Genomic DNA, 16260 nt, shown 5'->3' on the forward strand with positions numbered 1-16260 from the left:
AGAAGAAGAGACGAAGGGGTTTCCCTTCGGGGGAAGAAGGGGAGCACTTCTTCATCCCCTAAAGGGGAACCGAAGGGGGAAGTCATCTTCTTCTTCATCCCCTAAAGGGGAATACCTATTTTTGGCTATTTAAAGATGTGACTGTGACATTTACAACAAAGCATGCTGTTAGGGGGGGGGGCTACGTTACATGAGCTTTATAAAATATTTTCTAGATGCTGTAGCCGCGCTTTGCCGGCATGCCACCCCTGGACCCATAGGTTGAAAAGCTGCAGTTCCAATTGTTCGTAAAGGGGCGCATGGTCTTTTAGTTCGGCCTAAACTGCAACTGAACTCTGCCGTTGCCACACCGACCCATTGGACTCTGAGCTGCAATCCCTGTTGAACGAGTTTTCCGACGTTTGTCAGGAGATTCCAGACATCCCTCCTGTTCGGCCTGTCGATCACACGATTCCTTTGACTCCTGGCGTGACTCCTGTGACTCGTCCGATGTACCGCCTGAGCCCTCTGGAACTCGACGAAGTCAAGCGCCAGGTTACCGACTTGCTGGTATGATTCGTCCTAGCACGTCCCCGTATTCTGCACCCATCCTGTTCGTGGGTAAGAAAGATGGTAGCCACCGCATGTGCATTGACTACCGGAGATTGAATGGGGCGACGGTTAAGAATCGTTATCCCCGGCGTGTTGATGACTTGCTCGATAAGCTGCGCGGTTCCGCTTACTTTAGCTCAGTTGACCTTCAACAGGGGTATAATCAGATCCGCATTGCTGAGTCGGACATCCTGAAAACTGCCTTTCGCACCCCCTTTGGTCACTACGAGTATACGGCTTGACTAATGCTCCTGCGACTTTTCAAGCCGTTATGGATCGTCTTTTCCACCCGTTTATTTGATAAGTTTCTGATTGTTTACCTAGACGATCTCCTGGTCTTTTCTAAAACGCGCGAAGAGCATCTGCAGCACTTGCGTTCTGTCCTCCAGGTGCTGCGGCGTGAAAAGCTACACGCAAAGCTCTCTAAGTGCCATTGGGCGCAACCCCAGGTGGAGTACCTCGGCCACATCGTCTCTGCCGACGGTGTTCGGATGGATCCCCGTAAAACTGCTGCTGTACGGGATTGGCCAGCGCCCACCTCTCTGCAGGAACTTCGTAGTTCCTGGGGTTGACGAACTATTTTCGTAAGTTTATTGCGCGCTATTCTGTAATAGCTGCGCCCCTGACCAACCTGACTCGTAAGGGTGCGTTTTCGTCGCCTGCCGCGTGGACCACCAATCACCATTGCCAACGTTTGTTAGCAGTATCCCAAATTTCCCACCTTAAAGTTTACATCTTATTACCCACAGGGCTCCGGTGGAAGTTGTAATCATCCCCACCAACATTGTGTCGCCACGCGCCGCAGGCCCTTTTAAACAATTTACCGAACCACATCCTAAGCAGCAGAACCGACATGCTGGCTGCCTATCATGCGGGAGCCTTCAATAATGACATCGCCCTTCGCGGCGGTTCTGGTGCTTAGGATGTGGTTCGGTAAATTGTTTGTTTAAAAGGGCCTGCGGCGCGTGGCGTCCCACATTTTTGGTGGGGATGATTACAACTTCCACCGGAGCCCTGTGGGTAATAAGAAGATGTAAACTTTAAGGTGGGAAATTTGGGATACTGCTAACAAACGTTGGCAATGGTGATCCACTTCTTAGGTGAAGGAAATGAGGATGAGGCACCTGTCAGTAGCGTTTTCGAGGTAAGGAGAGCCAGGTCCTTCTTGGGAATTCCCTGGAAATGAAAGCATCGATAAAAAGACAATGTTGTGCTTTCTTAACTGAATGATGTAGTGAGTGAATTTACCCGATGTGGAGCGACTTGAATAAAAATCCATTTTTGTTCACCATGTTACGAAATATGCGTATGGGCGAATGCAAAATTAATGCGTGCGGTATATGTACCGTGTTTTTTTGATTGTCGTACATCTTTTGCAAGCTAACGACATGGTGCGAGATTTAGGCAACTGCGCTGAGCTTTCGTATTCCACTTCCTAATTTCGTGGAACGTATTCATGTATAACTGGTGAATTTCTAGTCGTCAACAATTTGCTGTGTGCAAGTGTGATGGTGAAAGTTATAACTGTAACAACGTGGGGAATAGCGTTGAGATTTGCTGCATGACTGCTGGACCTTTAAAAAAGGATCAATTCAATTATGTCGAAATATGTATGAGGTTTAGGTTTAGATGGTGCGAAATGTATTAGGACTGTGCAAGGTTGGTGGATTGACTTGTGGCAACGTGTGAAGTATTGCATAGATTTGCTGCATGACGACTAAGACTGGTTAAAGGTAAAGTGCAGGTATATAGACGATGCAGTGGCTTATGTTTTCATGGAACAGCATGGAGTATGTTAGAGTTGAGAGGCGCGGCATGACAACTAGGTACATTGCGCAACAGTTGATTTCGTTGGATGACGGTGCCCAGGTTTACGGACCATCAACCAAAAATCCTAGTAAAACCCTTTACCTTATGTTCATCAAAACAACCCAGGCGCTCACATCCATAATTACGTGTCAAATACGACTGCATGTTGCCTAACCTGGCTCTTCACCCTAGAATTTATAATACAGCAAAGAAGTCACCATGTACATAATCAGACATAGACAGGATGTTAAAATGTGCTTCCTTTCAAATGGTGAAATAGGGATCATAATAATGGCCTGGTCTAGAGACACTACTCTAAGATGCGGTGTAAGGTACTGGGTTCAATTTCTGGATACAGGATGGCTAGCTAGCCCAAGAGATATGGAGTAAAGATAACGGTTCATATGGGCTGGATGAGGTGACTGGATTAGATGAGGAGGGGTCAGCGGGATCAAACTGACCTGGACTTGCAGTTCGTATGATGTTGTACATTGTGGTAACGGTGGACGTTGCTGTTGCTCTGTCACGCACCTTTTGCTTCTCATTAGCAAATCTGGCCCAGGCAGCTTGTGGCCAATGGAAGAAAGGCCGGGGGGGGCCGGGGGGGCTTACGCACGCCATACTGCAGGCCTTGAACTTTCCCAATGAGGTTGATGCCATTGGATAGAGCAGCTGCATCTGCACGCTTCCAGGCCTCAATCACAGCTTCCTGTGAGGAAAAATTTAACCCGCGGATCTCGTCGAGGACGTACAATCTGCCGCCTTCATGGAGAAGACTGTTAAATTTTTCTCGGTCCGTTTTCTTCATGAGCCCCAACAGGTGCCCCAGTACAGCGGCCTGCAGGCAACATTTCAAAGGGAGTAGGCGCCTCCCGCCATGGGCTTCACTGAAGCCTAACACAAAATAAAGGTGTCCCAAAGCCCAACCCACAAAGATAGTATTTTTGTGGGTTGGGCTTTGGGACACCTTTATTTTGTGTTCTGGTGCTAGGAGTTATGCTGAGTGCTCATCTAGCGTTTTGGGCCTGGATTTGGCTCCACACAGGGTAGGGCCGGCATCCCGCAGGACTTGAGAGGTTGATAACTGTCTTTTGGCGATTGAACGTGTGACTGTAGGTCGGCACCGTCTCTTCATTAGTTCATAATTTGCCGAAAATGTTCATGTTTCAACATCAAAATAGAGTAGTGGTGTGCGTAATTATTGGTGGATCCTATATTTCTCATCCTGGATCCGGGTTCCACTGCAGAAGATCCCCCTATGCTTACATATCTTTTAGTGCGAATAGGTGCGAATGTCTGGTCTGAAGAGCGTGGCAGTTACATAACAGCCAGGAGAAGCAAGATGGCGAGGTGTGCCGAAGATCCATAGGCGTGATGGGAAATAAAAAAGATGGAAAGAGATGGTAAGCAATAAAAGTCAGGAGCTGCACAAATGGTTTCAATTTTTTTTGAATCTTTTCAATCCTCGCGGTTCAGATTTTCGCGGATGTGACCCCCCCGGAGCCCTCAAACCCCGTCATCACAACACATTACACCAGGAAGGAGTGACGCCTGACAGTTGACGCTGGGCCAGCGCCTCCTTACCACCACCAAGCAGTGAAGACACATACATGATCAAAACACAAATATACACACAAGTGCACAAACAAGCTCTATTCAATGATGAGCGAACGCATGCTGGCAAGACCGTCTGTAACACATGTACACCCCACATCCCAAGCATAACCCCTGCCGTACTCCTGCCGCCATTAGCATAACCCCTGCCGTACTCCTTCCCAGCAGGAGACCCTTCTCGTCTGCCTTAAAATACTCATGCTTCTTCCTACCAAGTCTGAGTGGAGCAGGATGGCTCTTTGTAAAGCTAAGCTTAACCCTAAAACCCTAAGTTTTGTAAAACAACAATATCTTTCTAGCATTCAGATCCTTTTTTATGACCCCTGTTGCCTTCAAGAGCCACCGATTAAACCTTTTTTTTATGCATTTTCAAGTTCCCCTTCTTTTCCTTTTTCTTCTCTGCACAAAGGTGGACCTGGTGGCTGTCACTGCTCGACCTCCTTAGCAGCCGAGGGCTTCCGCAGCAGGTACATAGGCCGGTCAAAGCCTACACCCTCTCCCTCATTAAGCAGGGTCTCCAGTTCGAACCCGACCTGGAACAAAAGGCGGAAAAAAACGACCCGTCCAAACGGGGGACGCTGTCAGTAACCAAGCTCAGACGGCCCCTGGAGCGGCGGCGGTGCACGCGGAGTACACCAGAGGAGGAGGACATGCTTGGGGGGGAGGAAAGCAAAACAGCTTTACCGTACCTGAGTCGTCAGGTAGCTCACAAAGTGCTGGGGCCGCAGCTGCAGCTGCTCGATGCGCTTGAAGGGAACCGCGTTGGTCGTCGTCTTGTGTACGGCACGCTTGTACGACCTGTACGGTGCACCGAGAAATGCAAAGGGGCTTACCACAACACGGTAGCCGTGATACCGTTAAAAGAAGGTATTTACACGTACAAACCAAAAATCTTAACCCTTTGCGCATCTCTCGTGTTTACCCCGTACCCCTGTCGTACAAATGCTCACTTCCAGGGCTGCGGCTCCAGAACCAGCAATCCGCCCGGAGTCAGTGTATCGAAGAACTTCCTGAGCGCGCGCAGGGAGGAATGAAAATGACACAAATAATAAAAACAGAGGTCCAGGAACATATGAACCAAGAATCAATGGATCAATTTCAATGATAAATTTTGGCCTCTAGATTGCAGGTGATTGTTGGCATGTAAGGAAGGAAACACAAATGGTTCTCTCGAGCAGCAAGCGACATGACATCGGAGGAAACGCGTCGCAGCAACCCAAGGGATAAAGAGCACACGCGCGCGTGTAATGGTGACGATTCACGCTTCCGTACAACGTCGTACACTCACTTGAACAGCCGTTTCAGTCCCGCATCTCCGTTGTTTAGGTGCACCCACTTGGTGACGCTGAGGCACAGAATGGTATCCGCACTCTCAGTTCTATTCGGGTGCGGACATACAGACGTACACGAACATGTTGGGGGGCCGGGGAAGAGGTAGGGGAGGTAAGGGGGTTTCCGGACGACGGGACGGGTGGGATGGGAAAGCGACATGGCGGGACAAAGACCGCGGTTTAGGGAAAAAAAAGGAGGCGCCCCCAATCGTCTGGAGAACGCATCGTGTATGTGTGTTTATGAAATTTCCGGTTCCCCCGCCCTTATTTTGACTTGGCGCACTCACTCACTCACCCACTCTCTCGCTCACTCACTCACCTACTCGCTCACTCACTCACCTGGCGCGCACATTGGCCCAATCTTGCTGCACGAAACGAGTCCCCGATAGAGCTTTGATGTACGAACGCAGCTGACCCGCTCTCAAGGGCGCTGGACCCGCTGCTGCCGAGTGGAACCCCCGGCGTGCCGGCTGCGGTGGTACGGCAGTGACCTCCTGCTGCTGCTGCTGCGATTGTTGTTGGTGATGGTGCTGCTGCTGCTCTTGTTGTGTTTGCTGCTGTTGCTGCTGTTGCTTCGGCTTACGGTGGTAGGGCGGCTGGTTGCTAGAGGTGCAATTGTTGCCTAAGAGATCTTGTGGACCTGCTGCCATAGAAGCAACTGCATCTGTTTCTCTGCCGCCGCCGCCGCCGCCACCACCGTCGCCGCCACTGCCGCCGCCGCCGCGCCCTTCCTTGTCGTCGGCGCCGTCGTCATCATCGGAAGCGCCGGCGCCGGCGTCAGCATCGGCATCTGGCATGTCTTCGTCAGCCCCGCCTCCGCCGTCGGCTTCGAAGCCATCCGGATTCGCTTCCAATTCACCATCGTAGGACGGCTGACCGTACAACTCCTCGGTTTTTCCGTACTCCGTGGTGCTGTCGCCCCAGCCAAGTGCGTCACGAGTGCCCCCGCCGCCGTACTGGCCCAGCGTCATGGCTTGCAGACGGTTGGTATATTCGGTCCGCATGATGCGCAGATTCCTGTGTACAACCAACCAACCAACCAACCAGCCAACCAATCCACGAGAGGTCAATAACTGTGGATGATGACTTTCATAAATGCGCGAGGGCAACGACTACAGGGTCGACGTGGCGGATTTGAAAAAGGCGCAAATGAAATTGGGAACTCTCAAGGCAGCGGCCATTGGGCATTCCTTGGTTGTGTCTTTAACTGTGTCCAAATTAGGCTACAGGATCTCCATTCCTACCTGCAGGCCTTCTTAATGAGAGTGCCGTCAATGTCGTACCCCGTCATGCGCTTGGCTCCGAAACGCGTTGCTACAGCCAATGTGACCAAGCCCTGAATCAGCAGTAGCAGCAACAATAACAGCCGTAATAGTAGTATTAATATAACAGTAATAACAAGAATAACAACAACAATAGTGATAACAAAAACAACAATAATAATATAATATAATAATAATAATAACAATAACAACAACAATAATAATAATAATAATAATAATAATAATAATAATAATAATAATAATAACAACAACAACGACGGCGGTAACTGCAGCCCGGTCATCGACAGGCATCGGGCAGTAGCAGAAACAATAGCAGTAGCAGAAACGAATGGCGCGCAGTGGCGCACGGCACCGGCAGACACCACCCAAAATACATACATAAAAAAAGCAATAATTTTGTTGACCAACATACCGGAGGCCAAGGGCAGGCAGGTAAGCGCCACCGGTGAGGATCGCCACAAGCAGCCGCAGAGGCACGCAGCACGCAGTACGGACCATTAACTAAGCCTAACCAACCCAGTACTAACTGCCAACGACGCCAACTCCGCCTCGGCTATTCTTTTTCCACCGACTCCTCCTTTTCCTCCCCCTTCTGCCCCCCTCAAACTCCCCCCCGATCACCTCGTTGCAGCCCACATCGAACACCACACGCCGCTGGAACCATTCCCGCCGCATAAGCTGCACATGCGGGGTGGGGGGCGGTGGGTTGGGTTGCAGCCGTGGGAGCGAAACTGAATGGGTACGGCATTTGAGGGTTCTTGTAAAGGAATAAAAATCGCATGGTCTGAAGAGAAACAAGGGAAGAGGACAGAAACGGGTTTGTGCCTCGTAGCCTTTCATCTTTCACCACCCACCCCCAGGATGCTTAATAATGTCTTAATCTGGCCACATGGCCTAATCAGGCGATAATGGGGACATAAGGGATATAGGCAGTAAGAGGACATCTCCGAAACCAGGGCAGGCGCTTAAAGAGGACACCAGAAATGAGGGCATTCAGGAGATGCTGAGACAGATGCGGTACGGATAAACACATGATGTACGGCACAAAAAGTGAATGAAGTCGCGGTGGCAGTAGTGTTGTTGCTGCTGCTGCTGCTGCTGCCTCCTTGCAAATTACCCATAGGACACCTTAGTCATGAACGTCAAGGAAATGAATTTATTTATATACACAACGTGCAAAAAGCGAGGGTCCGCTGTCGGGAGAGAACGGAGAGATAAAAGACGGAAGGCGTTAGAGTGTTGTCACAATCCCCCATGGCGGTTGAGTTAGTTTACCAACTAACCGCCAACTAACCGCCATCCTACCTTGACCCTGGGGTCTTCGTCAAGGTCTGCACCCAACCGGTAACCGTAATACCGGTGGTAGTTACCGTACCGGTACAGCGCCGCGGAAGCAGCAGCCTGCCGCTCCGTCCGCTGCTGCTTCTGCTTACGTACTTGCTCCACGGCACGAACGCCACCCCTGCCGCCACCTGCCGCCGCAACGGCGGCGGCAGCGACAACTTCCGCTCCTCCTGAGCCCGCCGCCGTCGCAACAGCGGTCACGAGCTGTCCGCCAGTACCTCCCCCCTCACCGCAGATTTGCCCGCTGCCGTAACCCGACACACTTGTACTGCAAGTGGTCGTGCTGCCGACGGCAGTTGCCGTCGCCGTCAGCCCCGCGGTACAGCCAGCGTCTTCCGTGACGCCGTCAGGGCGACCAGCCGCGGCCGACGCCACCACGGCCGCCGCCGCCGCCGCTGCCGTACCCTCCACATCCCCCGCCGTCCGCAAATGTACTCGCATGAGGAGAAGCGCCGCGGAGAGGTCGACAGGTCCCCTTGCTGCTGCTGCGGTGGCGGCACTAACCCTCACCGCCAACCCGGCAGCACGAGCGGCCAGCGGTGGTGACGTGGCGACCGTACGGACGTCAGCAGCAGCAGCGGTAGCCGCCGTCGTCACCGCCACCGGTCCCGCAAATGCACCGGCGCCGCCGTACAAGCCGAAGCCTCGATGCATGGCAGCCACCGCAGCGGCGGCCGCTGCCGCTGCAGCGGAAGCTGCCGTGCCCCCTTGCGGCGGGACCTGGATCACCTCCTCGCTCGCAGCAGTCGTGGCGGCGGCGCCAGAGTGCCGTACACGTCGTTCTCTGCTCCAGCCCCGCTGCTTCCGGTCCCGTCGCTTGCGAGTCGCCCCTCCGTCGCCCTTTCTGACTGCTTCTCCACCCTGACCGCACGCCGCCGCTGCCGCCGCCGCCGCCGTCGCTGCATTATTATTACCGTGGCGGCCGCTAGCCGCATCTCCAAGACCAGCGGTGGCCGCGGCGGCAGTAGCGTCCCCGTCGTCATCCACCGTCAACAGATCTTCCGGGTGCGCCTGACGGCGGCTGAGTCGCTTACGAGCACCGTGGCTCAAGTGGCTACTGCCGCCTGACGGCGCCGCGGCGGCGGACGACCCGCCATAGCTGCGACTGCCGCCGCCTCCGCCGCCGCCGGTGAGCATGGCTGACCCCGCTGTCGTTCCGGCGTCCGCTCGCCCCCGGGACCCCGCTTGGGAAGCCTTGTTGGCGCCGCCGGGGGCCGCCGTTAGGTCAGACCTCCCGGGGCATCGACGGCGAGTATAAGCAGCCTGCCTGGCCTGTTGCTGCGATGCAGCCGCGGGAGCCGCCTGCGGCGCGTTGCCGCCAACTGGACCTGCGGCCGCGCCGCCGATGCTGGCGCAGTTCACTGATTGGACATCAGGGTCAAGACGCCGCTTTTTCGACGGTGGGGTCATGACTGTTGCTACGGTCGCCACGGCAGCGGCGGCGGCGGCGGCGGCTTCCGCTGGTTCGCTAGAAGTGGGAAAGGGAGGCGCAAGCCCGGGAGGTTGGGCCCGGACTGGCTTGGCAAACCTTGGTGTACTGGTGCAGGTGGGATCAGATTGACCGATCCCGCCGGCGGCGCGCCGGTTGCTGCAGCATCCGGTATCTTTGCTGGAAGGCGGCTGCTCGCCATCGCTGTCATCATTGTCATCCGCACAAGCTCCGGTTTGGGGAGAAATTCCCAGTGCCTTCAAGGACCCATAATTATGACTAGAGGTTCATGTGACTCGAACAGTGGAGCCATCGGGGGAGGGATGTTCCAAGAAAGATTGCGGAACAGTCGGAGATTCCTCACCTTTTGCAATATCTTGGTCACCTTCTTGCGTGCCTTTTTCCGCTGGTTTTTATTTAGGGACTTATCGCTGGGGAGGAGCTGCGATTTAATATGCTGGACCAGCTCGCCCGGGTCCGTTGGCGGCATTTCGAGCCGCCCAGCCCCTGCTGCCTCGCCCCCCGGACCGCTCATCTAAATTTCACGAAGTGCACGGTGCTGTGCTACATTACGGGATCATCTAAACTGACTTTGTAATGGACTCCATTAGCCGGCAGCACGCTGCAGCCTAGGTGAGAGTTCGTACGACCATACGGTCTCAGATGAAAGTGAATCAGCTAGATTGATTCATGTACTAAAGCAAGCTGCTTGCGGCAAATAGCAAGTTTTTGCCGTACAAAAGCGGGTTTTCCAGCATCTGGTGGGCTCTAGTACTCACCCGTGTAGTCAACCGCTTATAAGCTAAACCGTTTCACCGGTTGCGTAATTGTGAACTTCGGTGCTGCCAGCAACATTCGTTGGTTGATAGGTCTATAAGGTCTCGTCTGCCCACGCATTAAATTCTAAGAGCTTGTCAATCTTTTTGGTAAATATCGATAGGAGTTTGCGGAGTGGGCGAACGATGGTACGTGAACTTACTGGAATCGACACAATATCTTTTCGTTATTTAGCTATCTAACATACATGGTTGAATTCTGCAGGCGATAGAGGAGTGGTACAAGTCCGTAAGTGGACACGTCACGCTGCGTTTGCCCGTGGCGATCGAAATGATGGATAGCACACGGTCTTTCGTGCTGAACGCAGTTACCCATCGTAACGAGAACATATGTCACGATGGCCTTCTTAACCACGGCGGGTTGCGCTCTGGAGGTGCGGGTGCTTTGGGGCGTCCTGCCGTGGTTCCACACCACCATCGCCAACTTCAAAAGACTCTGACGTCAAAAGCTGCCCCGCAGATCATTACACCCTTCAATATATATTTCAATTCCAAGCTCGTTTTCAAAAAACTACAACTATGGCGGCTGGTTACAAATTTCCTCTTCTTCGGCAACCTAGGTGGGCCCGACAAAGTGCAGGGCGACAAAACGCGTGTACCTGACAACGCCGCCGATGCATCTCCCGGCCTCCGTACGACCTCCGTACCCTGGCTGATGCTCCCGCATTCTGTGATGCACCTGTTCGTCACGCACACGTCGGCCCCACTGCGCGAGCTTACTCATGCACCCAGCTTGACCCACACATGCCGTTTTGAACCGCCAGCTAGGACTGAGCCTTCTCATGCGTTTGGGAAGAACACAACCAGATAGGCCCCCCAGATAATGATTTCCCCTTTTGCGTGCGGCCTGTCCGGCATAATCTCTATCCTTCACCACACGCTTTGCAATGGCTCGTATGGGCTCCTCTCTATCTGGGTAACGCAACCGAGGGTCATACATACATACATACATACATACATACATACATACATACATACATACATACACACGCAATGATGATGATGACGCCATCGTCCTTTTATGTACTACCATGTACAGGACTGGACTTCGTGTTCCACATGTTCTTTCTGATCAAGTACTGCAAATCATTGGAGGAGGGTGAGTGCCGTACGACGCCCGTACGGCGCCCGTGCAGAAGTGCTGGCAAAGATCCGGTTCTTGCGGATCACCCCGTCGCCGTCCCCCCCTCCCCAGACCCCGACCCCCCACTCAAACTCCCTCTCCCGCACTCGCAGCCGTACCATGTCCTATCTAGGCCTACGTGGCCCTCAGACGCTCCTCATAGAGCACATTTACCTCCCGCCACCAGCCGCCACACACACACACACACACACACATAGGCCGCCGCATACACGGATGAGATGAGGAGCATCTTATCCAAAAGACCCTCTCCCAAGGTCCCTTCCCAGGGATGTCTCTCTCCCTCCCTCTGTCTCTCTGTTCCCTGTCTGTCTCTTCTAGGATTGCCATTATGCTAAGCCTAAGTCTGAGATCTCATTCCCAAGGTCGACCCCTGACCCCACTTTCCCAGCCATGTTGTTGGGGGGGGGGGGCGCATATCCGCACAGCTCTCCCCGCGACCGCTGTGCTACTAAACCCCCAGTACGAACACACACACATAACACGTACACTCACACTCTCTCTCCCCGGGTGCCCCCAGGTTCCTTCCGCGGGCGCTCCGCGGATTTCCTGTGGATGCTCATCTTTGGCGGCACCTTGCTGACGTGCATTGCCCCCTTCGTCAACATCCAGTTCCTAGGCTCTAGCCTGACGTTCATGATGGTGTACGTGTGGGGCCGCCGTCACCAGTATGTCAATCTGTCGTTCCTCGGCATTTTCAACTTCACGGCGCCGTACCTTCCCTGGGTGCTACTGGCCTTCTCCTTGATGTTGGGGAGCAGCCCTGTGGTGGATCTGATGGGCATGGCGGCAGGTGGGTGGTGGGTGGGAGGAGGCAGGCTAGTGGGAGGGAGGGGGGAAAGACGAACCACACACGATTGAGGGAGGGGGGAGAACCGGGGAGTGGGGTGAGAAGGAGGGACACCTGCACACGCACATGCGCACGCACACGCGCACATGGGGTGATGGGCCGGGTTAGGGGGTTATTGTGGGCACTTGCACCGTCCTCCCTTAAGCCCGCCCAAAAGCACTCCAAAACAACAACAACAACAACACCACCCCACAAACAACACCCCACGCAGGTCATGTGTACTACTTTTTAGAGGACGTCTATCCACGTATCAGCGGGCGGCGGCCCCTGAAGACCCCCGCGCTTGTTCGGATGATGTTCCCGACGGAAGACATGATCGTGGCGCCGGCGGTGGTGCCGCCGCCGGAGCCCCAGGACGTGCCGGAGCCGCAGCCGGCGGCGGCTGCTGCGGCGGCGGCTGGTGGGGAGGGGGATGTAGCTGACGGTAGGTGGGAGTGCGGGAATAAGGGGTTCGGAGTATGTGTGGCTCCTGTGTTTGTCCGTTTACTACTTTCCCTTCCTCCCCCCCTTCCGCGCCCTTCGCTTCCCTCCTCTTACTCCATTTTTCGCTGGGTGGGCTGAGCTGCGGTTCCAGACTTTTGTAATCTGAACGTAGTAGCTCTCATAGCCTTCTTGCTTTACTCTCCTGATTTGTTTGTTACACCCTTCCTTACTTATTTATTATCTCATGCTGCCGCAGGTCGACCCCGACATGAGCATGCAGACTGATGAGGCATTGGGAGGCCTTCTGGGAGTTAAGTTAAGAGGGAGGTAGCAGACAACAACAACAGCGGTTTGCTGCCAAGGCAGGAGCGGGAGCCTGTGGGGCCACAGCGGCAGCGGCAGCGGTCAGGAACTGGCACGCACTCGCGCACACAGTTACAGACGCACAAACATACATGCACATGCATACCATTCAGGCAGGCACGCAGGCAGGCAGGCAGGCAGGCCTCGATCAAGCGATATCCTGTCCTGAAAGGCTTTGGAGAAGACTCTGGAACATTTTAAGGAAAGGGAGTTGGTGCTGTTGAGGGCTGCTGTTCTGTTTCCCCGTTCCTTACACATCCCTCCCCCTTGAGGTTGTGAGGATGTGAGGGATATGTGGGATATGAGAGAAGGCGGATGGACCCAGTAAGGGAGGGGGTCGGAAGCTCCGAACCCCCTCTGGGAATGGTGGTGGACGTCCGGCCCTGTCCTTGCCACGGACTCCCTCGCCTTCCCACCGGATTTTATGGGGCTTTTGAAGTATGCTGGCATGTCTTGAGTCCAATGCTGGCCCCTGCCGTACCCAACCCGATTTAGAATTTTACGGACGGGCAGGGGGATGTACGGATGTACGGTCATACGGGTTGTTGGAGGGCGAAGCAGCAAAGCTGGCGTTGAGAGGGAGGGGAGCCGGTGGAGGTCGGGCTTGCGGCGCAGCTCAACGCGGTGATCACCGCTGCGGATTGCGATGCAGCGCAGCATTAAGGTGGCGGATGAACGGATGAATGGAGGGAGAAGGGACGGGAGGGAGGGGCCGCACCGTAGGAGAGCACCGTAGGAGGTTTGACGGGTAGGTCGACTGGGACCTGGGTCGGGTCACTGAAAGTGGTGTAGCAGCCATAGAACCTGACTGCGCGAACTGACCACGGAATGTGTTGCTTTTGTTGCTGGTGCTGACTGTCAGTGTTGGTGATGCAATGCGTTGTAAGGTGTGCGGCCCTTCCCTGTTGGGGCCCGGGCCGCTTTCACTGGCCTGCGGTTGGGCCCCTGTGTCAGGTCCCGCCGTTCAGATGAAATGTGATGCGATATATCTATATAATAAATCAATCAGTTCAATACATTTTGTCTGCGTATTGGGGGTCGTGGTGCGTTTAGGCAAGGTGCACATACGTACATACATACACGTACACACGCACACATCTTGGCTTTCAGGGTATTACTTTCTTGTTTCCTGCTAAGCCCCCCACCACCACCACCACCATCCGAGCATGGGAGGCCGGGAGGGGAGAGGCTATATAAATGCCAAAGAAGACGTCCACTTACGCGCCTGGGATGTGGTTGGGGGAGAAGTACCTGGAGAAGTACCTGGAGAAGTACCTGGGGCCGTACCTGGGCGATATTCGGCAGGTTAGTTCAGACAGCAGACATCGGAGGGGAGTTTCGTTCCAAGCATTGGGCAGTGCGGAGTCGGGACCCATCTTTCTCCGGCTGCGGCGGAAGATATGGATTGGGAGTGGATTGGGGATAATCATATAGATTTTAAGTATCAAATCGGGCCGCAATTGGAATTGATCTAGGGATCTGATGGATCACAGCTCGTGGTAGTCTGGCTGGCTGGGAATGTGTGGTGGTGCTGTGTGTTTGGTGTTGCTGCGGTACAACAGGTACGGATATAGGCCGCCGTGTGGATGTGTATGGATGTGCATGGCAGTGTTGGTGCTTGGATAGGGGATGGATGCAGAGCTGTGTGTATTTCGTTGGGGGGTGTTGGTGTGTACTGTTGCCGGGTACTGTGTGTACACTGTGTTCTCCCTACCGAGGCGATCATAAGGTGGGATCTGGATTTCTGGATGTAACTTAAAGCTCCGTTGTTTCAAAGCGGCAGCATTGCCAGGTATACCGTATGCAGGTGTGTAGATGCCGGTTGAAAGGCAGGCGCATGGTTACATGTCGCTTTGCCAGGAGGCGAACGTTTTGCCGGTGGCGGCCCGATCACCGGCCGACCTGGCTGACTGGTTAGGGAGGGACAAATAGAAGAGGGAGGGACAAATAGAAGATCTCTAGAGGGAGCGAAGTGGGTTACGGGGGAAATAGCACCCTACAGGCCTCTTTGCCGCTGGCCAGGGGAGGACGGCAGCCGAGGAAGGGGGCATCCCCTCCGATGGCGCAGCCTGGCGATGCAGCAATGTGCAGCAATGACTTCTGGCCCACCAGTTTCCCAACAGATCTCCCCCACTTAGCGCGTGTGTACTTACGAGGGTAAGAGCACCGCTGCATGGTGACATCGACTATCAAACTTTCAGTGCCTCCGGATACACACTCACACTATATGGCTGTCTCTGGTGCGGTCTCGCCCCCAATACCGAGCAGATTACATTTGGGGAATGGGTATGCGTGTGTGTGTGTCTTGTGTAAAGTTGGGGGCCGGAGAGATAAAAGTCGTGTTTCCATAGTTAGCGAGGTTGAGCACATCACCTAGGTGTAACGCCATGTCGTACATCGTCACCGCCATGGCATCTTGGGGACGACAACATTCTCCAACAAGGAGAGATCCCTCGTCCGCTGCCCTTGCAGCAATTGCGTGTGTCCAGCAAACCGCCAGAGTCGACACCTACACACACTGCCTTCAACAGCACCGAAATTCTCCTGAAATCCTCATATATATACACATATATGTGTGTGTGTGTGTTAAGAATCAGCTCTGTCACAAGTCGGGCCACCCAATCGCTCCCAGCCTCAAACGTCAGTGGGCTGGAGATCGGGTGTTGGCAGCGATGGTAGATGGGCCAGGCCCCGGGAGTGGGGCCACGCACGGCCGCTGGTAAGGGGCGCGGATGTGCGTGTGGTGTCCGCATACCTCCTCCTTGCCATCACCCAGGTCACCCAGGTGGACACTCAATGTTGAAGATCGCTAATGGCTCCGTTGACTAAACGGGGCAACAGCAGATGTGCAATATCTGGGAGTGGGTCTTGAACCAGTGACCTCTCAGCGTTGCGTCAGCGCTTTTTTTATTTTCGCCCTTGTAAATAAACAAAAGTTATCCAAAATCGAAAATACGAAACCCACGAGCCCCACCACGTCTGTACCTACTGCACTATGGCAAAGGACCCCCCGACCCACCTTGAGTTGGTCGTCGTAGAACAGGCGGCTAGGCAGGTCCAGGAGGGGGGCGGCACTGCGGTAATTCCGAACCAACACGACCCCGCGGAGCCGCGAAAAAGCATGGTGGTGCTTGCAGTGGTGCTGGCAGAGGTTTTGTTTGTGGTAGTTGTGGTAGTTGTGCTGATGTTGGTGGTTTGCTAGAAGTGGCTGTGGCTGCGCCACCTGCTGCTGCTGCTGTTGCCGCT

General features: G+C 54.2%; 4 protein-coding genes across 4 annotated transcripts in view; 1 reads left to right on the plus strand and 3 right to left on the minus strand.

Annotated features, from left to right (window-relative positions):
* Nucleotides 1-2066: 2066 nt before the first annotated feature.
* Nucleotides 2067-4008, minus strand: VOLCADRAFT_96480 (uncharacterized protein; the record flags this gene model as incomplete). The annotated part of the gene is made up of 4 exons (XM_002955531.1): nt 2067-2084; nt 2932-2966; nt 3013-3238; nt 3985-4008. The coding sequence occupies 4 exons, from the start codon at nt 4006-4008 to the stop codon at nt 2067-2069; spliced, it is 303 nt and encodes a 100-aa protein (XP_002955577.1).
* VOLCADRAFT_106861 (uncharacterized protein) lies at nt 3921-9936 on the minus strand (the record flags this gene model as incomplete). The annotated part of the gene is made up of 8 exons (XM_002955532.1): nt 3921-4547; nt 4704-4812; nt 4965-5024; nt 5303-5392; nt 6590-6681; nt 7250-7306; nt 7934-9658; nt 9766-9936. The coding sequence occupies 8 exons, from the start codon at nt 9934-9936 to the stop codon at nt 4440-4442; spliced, it is 2412 nt and encodes an 803-aa protein (XP_002955578.1). The 3' UTR covers nt 3921-4439.
* Nucleotides 9937-10439: 503 nt separating this feature from the next.
* Nucleotides 10440-12552, plus strand: VOLCADRAFT_33117 (uncharacterized protein; the record flags this gene model as incomplete). The annotated part of the gene is made up of 6 exons (XM_002955479.1): nt 10440-10466; nt 10546-10611; nt 10698-10797; nt 11277-11336; nt 11899-12171; nt 12440-12552. Coding segments are annotated over 6 exons (639 nt in total), but the record flags the coding sequence as incomplete, so codon positions are not given.
* A 3447-nt stretch (nt 12553-15999) lies between these two features.
* Nucleotides 16000-16260, minus strand: part of VOLCADRAFT_96483 (uncharacterized protein) — a gene marked incomplete at both ends in the record, with an annotated part of 8555 nt that continues 8294 nt past the window's right edge. Inside the window, one exon of the mRNA XM_002955533.1 lies at nt 16000-16061. Within this exon, the coding sequence (XP_002955579.1) occupies nt 16000-16061 (62 nt within the window). The remainder of the gene's footprint in view (nt 16062-16260) is intronic.

The sequence above is a fragment of the Volvox carteri genome, assembly GCF_000143455.1.
Source record: "Volvox carteri f. nagariensis unplaced genomic scaffold VOLCAscaffold_52, whole genome shotgun sequence".
Lineage (NCBI taxonomy): Eukaryota > Viridiplantae > Chlorophyta > Chlorophyceae > Chlamydomonadales > Volvocaceae > Volvox > Volvox carteri.